Below are 11496 nucleotides of genomic sequence, written 5' to 3' on the forward strand. Positions count from 1 at the left end.
CACCACACTAGGCTTTCGACAATGTAAACACATGCACAGACACATCAGCACAGACACCGTCTAACTCCTGTCACACATTTTAAAAATAAGGTCATGCTTTCACAGAAAAGCAAACGCTTGCAAACCAACACTCACAAATCTTTTCTGGCAAACGGCTGCATTTGCTTCCCCTCACAACACACAGAATTAAATCTACTGTTCTTACACACAATGAGTTCTCAGCGTTCTCTGAGAACCAAGGATGAGATTCTTGATTGACGTGTGCCCTCCTGCACCTTTGAGAAGAATCAAGCGGTGTTACACAGCAAGCACAGGCCCCGCAAAGATCTGCATCCCAACAGAAAGCAGCAACAGCAGCAGCGTTTCCGGTAGCTGTCCTCAGACCCGGCAAGGAGCCTTGTCCCGTCTCCAAAGTCCTCCACAGCTTTTATGGTCCCTGGCTTTGCAGCAAGAATGCTCTGTTTGATAAAGGGACGCTGGAATGGTAACAGACAAGCGGAGAGGAGGAGGAGAAAGCAGGATGCATGGTACCTCACTTCAGGGAGAAGAGAACAGATGCAGTGAGGAGGCGAGGAGCAGCGCGTGTTGAGCGTAGAATGAGTGAGCCAGGCGCTGAATGAGAGACAGAGAGAGAGACACGCTGAATGAGAGAGAGAGAGAGAGAGAGAGAGAGACAGTGTGTATAGGCTACTGGCTCTGACTGACTGGCTGAAAGAACTGCAGTGTTTTTCACTATGGCGCCACACACTCACAGAGAGAGAGAGGAAGAGAGGAAGAGGTATATTCTGAATGGAAATCAAGGGAGCTGAGTTGACGTGAGTTTATGTGTGTGTTCGTTTACTTCAGGCGGGATGTTAAAGTGGCATATGGTGGTTAATTACAGAAACCTACATGTGAACGCCAAAACACGCTTCACTTCACTGGTGACGACTTTACCTGCTACCCCCTCTTTTTGTTGTCTGCCATTACAGTGCAAGCCCTCTTTACATTGCATAAACAACCATGTAATAAGTACTAACTTCCAATCGAAGACCAATGTACAAATTGCATACCACAATTCATGTTTTGTACTGTGATAAATGACAGACTATAGTTCATTACAGTCTCAAAGAAGAACCCATGGAGACGGACACTGACGCTGACATCTCAGAGCAGATGTTAAGTGGCACAGTGAAATAAAGCATAAACCAGTGTTCAGGCAGTGCAGCGTCTTACTTTCCTCCCCCACTGAGCAGTAATGTGACAATGCCGGATTCCATGGTTCATTGAGCATCCACGAACCTCGGGGCCAGCACAGTTTTATTTATATCCTTATGATTGCATTTGATAGGGCCCCGTCATTTTTGCTGCCAAAGTTGGATTCTGGGTCAGATTTTTGTATATGTTGATAAACTATGTTTGATGTGTGATGAAATGTAATGTATTTGAGTTGAGGTTATACATTTTTACTGTCTTTTCAAGTGCTTGTAATACATAGGAATGCTACTAAAACCTTTCGGCACATGACCTCCAGAGAGCAAACAATGAGGGGAATTTGACACTAAACCATGACTTGTGTTGACTTGTCTTTTCGAGCTAGAATAATTATTGAAGACAAATATTTCTTTAGGGGCATTCCAGTGATTTGCACTTCCCCAAAATCGGAGGACTGACAAGTCAAATTTAAAAAAAACTAAATTAGATAATTGAAGCAAAAGAGGCCGAGATATCCTGATTTTTAGTGCCTAGTATGGGTCAAGATCCAAAAACCCTAGATCCTACATTTCCCGTAATGCAACTTGAATTATTTTGTTAGACTCTCTGGTAAATATTAAGTCTATTAAACACTGTGTGGAAAAATGCTTTCTGTTATGGATTTGAAGTCTCAAAGCCCAACCTGACAACATCAGGGTCAGCAGAGTTTGAAAAGCTCGTTCCAGAGCCACAGAAGCCATTATACAAATATCTATTCTCACAGGACCAGAAACACTCTCTTTGACAAGTAAACTTATCTTGATGTGTAAAATCAGTGGAGTACACTTTTAAATCACACAAAGTGCTGCCATTTCTACATCTTCTACAGTCCTTTTGCCTGTTGGAAGACCCTGTTCTGGCTGGATCATGTTGTTCTGCGATGCTCTGGAGGGGTAAAAGTTGAAAACATCCCTCTAATGTCACCAGCGCCTTAAGGCTACAACTTCCTCCCTGGCGATCCCATTTAAAAGTGTGTCAGTCAAAAGCGTAAACTAGAACTGGAATCCCCGACGGGCCATAACGCTGCTACCCTGAGGAAAACCATTGTGCTTTAATTGCTCCAGTAAGAACCTATAATATAGATCTGAAACTCTGTTGCCAGGGCAAAGACCTCCATATGTCAACTGTATGAGCCACCATGACGCTGCACTGAGGAGACTGATAAATACCTCTAACCACACCTTGGGTTTCCCACAGTGCGGAACATCTGTCAGCTTAATACCACTGCCGGTTTTCCTTTAAAATGCTGCATCTATCTATGCAGAGAGCAGTGCTTTTCTTTACCTATTATAGCCACATTCAGCAACAGCCATATCACACAATTACAGCTCTGTAAACAGTCTTTTGTCTTGAATTAATATTTTTGTGTTGCACATTTTACCCTCGTGTTCAAAAGGCTATTCAATAATAGACAGTTGTCCTTATCAGCACTAACCTCCTGTTGAGTATTTGAGAGATGGGGGGGGAAACCTTTCCAAGCTGTCTGTGACGTCACTGCTGCAGCAGTCCCAGTCTCTTGCTGTATTTTCCTCTGCATTCCCCTTTTTCGCTCACATCTTCTGTCCTTCTGGTATCCCCTGTTCTCTCATTCCCCCACTCCCATCTCTCCTCTCTAAATCACAATTTAACACAGCACGCTCCCACACCAAGTCCGTAGTGTTTCCCCTATAATGATTAGACCGGCGGCACAAGTGACTGTGATACACTGCGCGTACAAAACCACAGAGGATTTGGTTGTTTAATCTGCTCTAAAAGGGTGGTACAGACTCGGTGTAGACATACAGTAATAGTCACAGTTATTATTAAGCGCTACAAATTTCACTCTGGGCCAGCAAACATGCATGAAATAGGTTATTGATGAAGAAGCTTGACTCTAAATCTGATAGGAGGGGACAAGGATTTAACCAAAAATCCTCATCATCATCATCATCATCATCATCATCATCATCATCACCGTCCTTCACATACAGTACCAAAAGCTTCTACTTATATTATCATGCCATCCTTATCATCTCCCCATAACTACTATTCCCATTATCATCATCATTTCCACCACCACAGTTATGACATTTCCCATCATTATGATCAGCATAATGTTCAGCCTTTGCCACAACCTCATCTCAGTTTGCAACCACTACATATGGTGCCCCTGATGAATGCTGACATTTTCATTGTAACAGCCCCTACAGAAGCCTAGTGACCTTATGTGTCTGCCCAGCAGGCATATGGCCTCATAGTGGGGATATTGAATGATAAAGGGAAGTGAATGCAGGGCTATTTATTTTCTAATGGTGAAGCACTCAATGGTTCATAGATTCAGTACTGATGAAATGTGTATGTACCTGCAGAATTTCAACCTCAGGATAAATTGCTTACAAGCTCACTTTGAAATTGTAGTTTTTATGTATCATATGTATGTATGTATGTATGTTTGTATGGATGCTATTGAAACAGAATATGCCTAGGGTAACAGCTCACCCTAAATGCATAGGGGAGATGATACATTTTACAATAAAAATAATAAATACATCAGGGGCATTACAGTTTAACAGTGTCATGTGCCATGTACACACAAAGCTATGTAAGCCTATAAATCCGCTTAATTCATTTGTTTACCATCACTTAGGGTTATTAGTTTAGTCATAGTGCAAAAAAAGTTAACATTAAAGTTAGACATTTTTGGGAAATATCCTTATTTGCTTCCCTGCCTAGAGTTAGATGAGAAGATTGATGCCATTCCAGCGGCAACCTCGGGTGCTGAAAAATTAAGCCAAAAAATGGCAGTACTTTGAAAGGCCACTTGAGGCTGACTCACATGTTTACAGCCTGGTACACAAATTAAAATGATATTGTTTACTCATGTTATGCTCATTTTCAGGTTCATAATTGTATTTAGAGGTTGTACCAGAATAAGTTTATGTGGTTTAATTTTCAGAAAACACCATATTTTTGTTGTACTGCACATTGCTTCAGCTCCTCTTTTCACCCTGTGTGTTGAGCTCTCTGTTTTAGCTACAGAGTGAGACATCTCACTTCTGTACCATCTTTGTTGGGAGTCGCACATGCGCAGTAAGTACTGCTAGCTTGTCAGTTGCAGAGTATGAGGGAGTGCCACGCTAGCAGCTAGGCCAGCATTATAACGTGTGTCACTTTGTAACACACGTTTGTCACTGAAGTAAAGGCTGGACTACAATAGAGCTGTTTGGAGCAGTTTTTGAACAGTGTTTTCTGTTGGAGATGGTAAGTCTCTTTGGGGTGGACTTTGGACTTTTTCACTTTGTAAACCTATAACGTGCACAAAAAGATATATAACACAATAAAGGAAAGGGGAAAAGCCAAAAAGCATAATATGAGCACTTTCACGCTTTACACGCTCCACCTCTTTTGCCTATTTTTGGATTAGCCACCAAATTTAAGCTTCATTTTGGCCTTTCAGAAACGGCTTTGAGGTTATGAGGTACAGTAGGATGAGAATTTGGTACCATAACAATAATGTGAACCAAGAAAGAGAAAAATCTAATTGGACTTACATAAACTGTAATATATATATATATATATAAAATGAAGACACTGAAGATATAGCAGCATGTCTAAAGGTGGCCTCATGTGCCAGTCTAATTGCGGAATGGGAATTAGTGCTGGGTCTTGCTGTGCTAAGAAGGACGCTGCCTTATCATGAGATAATGAATACATTAGGTATTTAACAGGACAGGGACCCCGCTGAGCAGAGTTAAACTTTAATCCTTCATTCCAGGGGTTTATAAATGACACACATCGGAGTGAATTGACAAACAGGATGCTGTGTACCCTGATTGGGCTTAAACTAAATTCACATTGACCCTTGAACATATAAAAAAAGTTGACATGTAAGCCAAAATGATGCAACATGTAAGTAATGTAAAACGTGTGTGCTGTATATCTCCTTCTACAAGCGTCCTATCACCATATCAGATAATGCAGCATGGCTTGGATTTATCTATTTTAATTTTGAAGTGCATGCAACCTTTTTTTAGAACATAATATCCTACCTGTACACCATGCTGGCATGAAGAAGCTCCTCCAAACCCTGCTGCTCTTGCGGTCTGCTGTCTTCGAAGTTTCCTGGAAGGCAGCTGGTGGGGCTGGGGTAGTGCACCCTGGTTCCTGCTCCCTGCCTCTGCTGGGTGTAACTGGGGCAGCGATCCAGCCTGGGCCCTCCTCTCTGCCTGGACACAGGGATCTCAGTGCAGGCTGCCTTGAGATACATGTTTGGATCAACTTTGTCTCCCACAGGCTGATGGGTCACTTTCTTTAGTTAGCAAATCCTTTTCAATATATTTAGTCATCCTGTGAAGAGAATGTGGCCTAAAAACATCTCCATGTAAGTACAATGCAATGCTGATCATGTGGGACTACAGAGGATAGCCTGATTTGTTTACTGAGGCAGTTTTTGTCATGACTATGGCCAACAGAGTGATTTTGAGCAATACCCCAACACAATTTTTACATATATATTAAACAACTGTCTATTATTAAAAGTACACACGTGCATGGACACAGCAAAGACAGCTGGACAAACAGACACAGTATTAAACAGTATTAAGGGAGACAACAGAGAGGCGGCAGAAACTCTGTGTGCCATACCTGTGATGTCAACTTTATTCTTAGATGATTGACAAATTAAAAGACTCAGAGGCTCCAAGAAGCCGGTTTGTCTGTGAGGCAAGCCAAACTATATATATATATATATATATTTATGTCCACTTGTACTTCAGAAATATATCCATCTGTTGTACATTATGTACTGAGCTGAGAGCAAATCAGTCCACCTCTGCTCTGGGAACATTTCCTTGAAGATATTAATTACATAGTGACTGTAACAGAAATGCAGCCAAGAGACAGACGCACTACCAACAACACAATGAGCCAGGTAACCAGTATTAGTAGTAGTAGTAGTAGTAGTAAGATACACCGAGTGGATGCTGTATGGCAGTACATCTGTTTCAGCAGATTTTGAAATTAAAAACCCATTGAATTTTTAGCACTGAATATTTATGCATTGAAATTATGTATTTGATTTTTGTTGTTGAAAATTCAGATTGACTATTTCAATGCATAAATATTCAGTGCTAGAAATTCAATGGCTTTTTAATTTCAAAATCTGATGAAACAGATTTACTTCCATAATGCTGACCACAAGTATGGCTATGTTGTTTGGAGTTGTAAATATCCCCTGACAGTATACTCTTGAAACATTTTTTATGTCACTTTTGAAAAAAAAAAAAGGCATAATCTTCCTCTTACAACTGAAAAGTTTAGAATAAGCAATAAAATGCATCCTTGCTTAGTTCAATACACTCAAGGGTTTTGCTTCTACAGGCTTATTTGGTCTGGTATGACAAGTAGCTTATGGTGGCTAATGTTAGCAAACTGAAGAAATATTGCTGTGTAACTGACATTCCTTTATCTGTTCACCGATTTTGTCACTCTGTGTGCTATTTTTACACTTTAGCATGTGACAGGTAAAATACTTTTCTTTTACCTCCTTAATTTCCAAAAAGGCCTAATTTCTGCAAGTTTAGGCCTTTTAGCAGGATAAAATAAAGGGGTTTTTATGAGTATGTTTTTCCATCTTCTAGGCAGATATCTTATTGATATATTATGTCACACATGGGGATTTCATAATACTCTCTGCTTAAAGTTGTATTTTTATTATAAAAGACATATTTTATATTGCAACCAGCTTTCTAAGACCAGGTTTTATAGCTGTTATTTCATAAAGTCTACTACTACTAACCTCACATTACTTATTAATTTGTCATGAACCAGCTCACAGTTTCAACAAAATAAGGGAGACCACACATAATTAAGGATTACATTAAAACCAATTTATTTAAAGCCATAGTGCGCAGCTTATTTTATACTAATGAACATCGGTTACATTCAAGCCTTTGCCAAATGAGTTCATAGAAAGCTAATTAAGACTATCAGCTCCACACAACTCTTAGTATGGCTATGTTAACTAAATGGTGCAGGCTGGCGACATTTGCGCGTGGAAGTTCGAGTGATGCGTTTTAGAAAGACCAAAATCCAAAAAAAGAAAGTGACCCGACGGACCGTCTGCATTTCTGTTGCATTAAAATTACATGATAATTACCTCTTCTGAAGAGTCCATGTTTTTGTTTTTTTTATCTTCCATGTCCTCTTTGATTTGACAGGATAAACGCTATAGCAACTGCATGGAGGAGGGGTGGTGTGCCATCACTGAAGGCTTGCGTTATGTGGCTGCGTTGATTGCGTTGTTATTACATAGAAATTCCTCATGGGTGGCGACAGAAACTACGAACTAGCTTTAACCCATTTTGAACAATAGTTTACGATAAAACATGTTTCAGTTTTCATTATCAGTGGTGTAGTGAGTGCATAGGTGTGAGTGAGTGTGTGGAAAGCAAAACTAACAGAACACAAAAGACAAACAAACCAAAAACAAACCCTGCTGGCTGTCAGGACAGAGAGAGAACTGCATATCCAAGCCCTCTCTGGTTGAGAAATCAAGAGGGCAATCAGAAAGAGTGGATTCAGGTGTGGCTTATCTTCCTGCCACACTTTTGCCACTCAACCTGCCGCTTAAACAGCTGACGGAAAAATACCAAAGAGACACCCGGAGAGGGGGAGGGGGCAATACATTTGGCCATTTTTGTTTGTACTGTGAGTTTGCACTGGGAATGCATGAGAAATTTTTGTTATCATTCGTCTGTATGAGTTAAGGGTGAGGAGCTGATAGAGATCATTTAATGTATAGTAATCCCAAAATGTTGCATGCAGTGCATCTACATATAAAGTTACACATAAGTACCCTCTTTACTCTTGGTCAGTTGTACCTACCTGCCCTCTGGTGAACAGAGAGGTTACAGCAGCCAGATATAAGGAAAAAATCTCTTACTTTCTCATACAGTATCAAGCCTGAAGAGGCTTAGTGAGTTACATTTGTAGATTTTCTACTTTGCTCAGGAACACACAGCCTTGCAGAAACAATATTGAAGATGGAAATCTTTTTCAATATATTTAGTCATCCTGTGGAGAGAATGTGGCCTAAAAGCATCTCCATGAAAGTACAATTCAACGCTGGTCATGCGGGACCACAGAGGAGTGATAGGATGGGATAGAATAGGATGTGTTTGCTGAAGATCTTTTTTTGTCATGACTGGCCAACAGAGTAATTTAGAGTAATACACCAACACAATTTCTACAGAATTATTTTAAAAAAAAGGGCACACGTGCATAGACACAGCAAAGAGAGCCGGACAAACAGACAAACACAAAAATTAACATACTAACAGTAACAAAGGAGATAAAAGAGAGGGGGGGCAGACACTCTGTGGGCCATACCTGGGATGTCAACTTTAATATTAGATGATTGACAAATTAAAAGACAACGCAGCTTTTGTTTGAGCCCCTGGTGGCTCCAGCGAGAGAAGCCTGTAGGTTAGTTCTGTGTACTTGTACGTCATATATTATTATATTTGTCAGAAATATATTTATCAACAACCAAAAACCAACAGGAACACACATAACTCATTCATAGGCCCAAGTGTATGAGTATATGTCTGATACATGAAAAATCAGACCCTCAAGTGGAAGACACTCTTGATTGATTGATGTGTCAATGCCTTCACTGTAAACTCAAAGATCAAGATTGTTACGTTATCTATTGGTTTGCAGTAAACATTTATATGTATTCATGTACAGTCTTATCTTTCTTCTTCTTATTTATATATATATATATATATATATATATATATATATATATTTTTTTTTATGTTCCTATTTTGTTTGTGTCTAAGAGACTGATGGGTACAGCAATCTTTGACAAAAACTTTGGCAAAAACGACACTTTTAGTGACGCAATTCCAAAGATTGTTGTTCCCATCAGTCACTTACACACAACAACATTGGGAAATAGGGTCCAGGTTGAAAAAAAAACCCTGTCACCCTGTAAGGCAAAAGAAAGATCTTCAAATAATATCCTCTTCATGTTGTTTTTAAAAGCAATCATGAGTGAAAAACAATAGTTTCCATTGAAAAAGTAAAAGCATGCCATGCCTATTTTCCAGGAGGGGAATTTTCAGTGCAGGGGCATTTCCTCCCTCGGGGTGGTATATAAAGCATAAGTTGTCTGTTCTGAAGCAAGAGATCACAGGTAAGAACAGTTAGAGATTTTGTCCTCCTCCTTAAATGAAAACGTATTGGTATAAATAGGACTCCATAACATTTTTCTCTTCCTCAGTTGTACCCGTCTGCTCTCTAGTGGAGGACAGAGAGCTGCATCCAGCAGCCGTATCCAAGGAAACCGCATATTAGGCTTTGAACAATCTAAAGTCTTATTAAGTTATATTTGTAGATTTTTGTAATATATTTTTTGCCCATAAAAGAAACATGCAGTTTTTCAGAAACCATAACAAAGATGGAAGTGCAGTGTGCGCGCACACACACACACACACACACACACACACACACACACACACACACACACACACACACACACACACACACACACACACAGGTTTGTGGCACTATCTTTGTGGGGACCCGTCATTGACATAATGCATTCCCTAGCCCCTTACCCTAACCTTAAACATCACAACTAAATGCCTAACCTTAACCCTTACCCTCACCCTAACCATAACCTAATTTTATCCCTAATCCCATAACCAAGTCTTAACCCTCAAACAGTCCTTTAAACTTGTGGGGTCCAGCATTTTGGCCCCACAAGTTTACTGGACTCCCGGTTTTTGGACCCCATGAATATAGTTAAACAAGCCCACACACACACACACACACACACACACACACACACACACACACACACACACACACACACACACACACACACACACACAAGCAAAATGAAGATAAGATGTTGGATGATGATGTCTGGGAGCTGAGAGCACCTCTGTGTGTCTGCTGTGTCCTCCCACTAAGTGTGCAGTAAAGCATTTAGTCTATTTCAGTCCCTGGATATGTGAGGTCTTTTCTTCACTGTTCCCCCAAGTGACTCATCCACCACTGTGCACGATCTGACTCCTACAGGCAGCAAGGCAACACTGTTAGAAAATGAAGACCATCAGTGTGGAAGCAGCTGTGGTCCATCACGTGCAAATAACTTCAGTTACTCTCAAAGATCAGCATCCGGCACATTTTATTGTTTGTTTTACAAAATATGTTTCTGTATCATACACTGTCTTATCTTTCTTGTATCCTCTATTATATTGATTTTGTTTTATATCTTGTTTTTTTTCTGTTCTACCTTATCTTAGGGATTCCATAAAGTAACCATTAAAGTTATGAAAGAAAAAAATGCTCAGTTCAGAGAACAATATTCAGAAAACATTCTGTTTATGTTGTTTATTTTAAGTGTTGTAAAGTTAATAGTAAAAAAAGGATTAGTTTGTTCTGGTCTATCAGAGCAGAAGAAACTAACAGAAGTAATGAAATAATAAACTCCTCATTTTTATGTAGCCTCTCAAGGTAAGCAGGTGGCATTTGTAGCATCTCTCGGCCCCGGTGGAGGTGTTGAACCTTATAAAGTTGAGATCACACTGACCTAAAAGAATATGTACACAAACACAGGCGCGTACAACCCTGCAACAGGTAAACTTACCATAATGAGGTGTATTAATAGTTAAATTGGTTTATTTGGTAAATACATACTGTGCCTGACTCTAGATGAAATGGAAAGCACAACAGATGTAACTCTCTGTTGATCATCCCCAGGTATTTTCACTGCTCCAGTCAAAGGAGTCTATTACTTCAGCTTCTCTGGCCATAATATATCATCTAAACCAATGGGACTGCGCCTGATGAAGAGAGGAGAGCAGATAGTTACTGTGTACAACCATCCAGCTGGAAACCGCTATGAGACCGCAACCAATGGCATGACTCTACAGCTTGAAATGGGAGACCAGGTGTACATGAGACTCCACCCAGACACCTGGATTTTTGATAATAATAACCACAGCACCTTCATTGGGTTTTTGATATTCCCTCTGTAAGTGAAATAAAGTTCAAAATAAGCCAAAAAGAAAAGACAACCACTTATATATTATTGTTCCAGGTGGTGGTAATGTTACAATAAAAAATGGAGACTCAAATTAAATGATCAATAATATAGGATGTACAATTTCCAGGGGGACATTGACTCAAAATATCTTGTGTATATTTATATCAATTTGTTGGCCATTAACAGGCATCTGTAATTTTCTCTATTAGATGTAGAGTGGGTTT

The 11496-nt window shown here is 39.8% G+C and overlaps 1 protein-coding gene across 1 annotated transcript in view; it reads right to left on the reverse strand.

Annotated features, from left to right (window-relative positions):
* Window positions 1-5479, reverse strand: part of kcnab1b (potassium voltage-gated channel subfamily A regulatory beta subunit 1b) — a 39110-nt gene extending 33631 nt beyond the window's left edge. The window contains exon 1 of the mRNA XM_078263618.1: window positions 5262-5479. Coding sequence (XP_078119744.1) covers window positions 5262-5479 — 218 coding nt within the window. The remainder of the gene's footprint in view (window positions 1-5261) is intronic.
* Window positions 5480-11496: the final 6017 nt, after the last annotated feature.

The sequence above is a fragment of the Sander vitreus genome, chromosome 12, assembly GCF_031162955.1.
Source record: "Sander vitreus isolate 19-12246 chromosome 12, sanVit1, whole genome shotgun sequence".
In the NCBI taxonomy this organism is placed as follows: domain Eukaryota; kingdom Metazoa; phylum Chordata; class Actinopteri; order Perciformes; family Percidae; genus Sander; species Sander vitreus.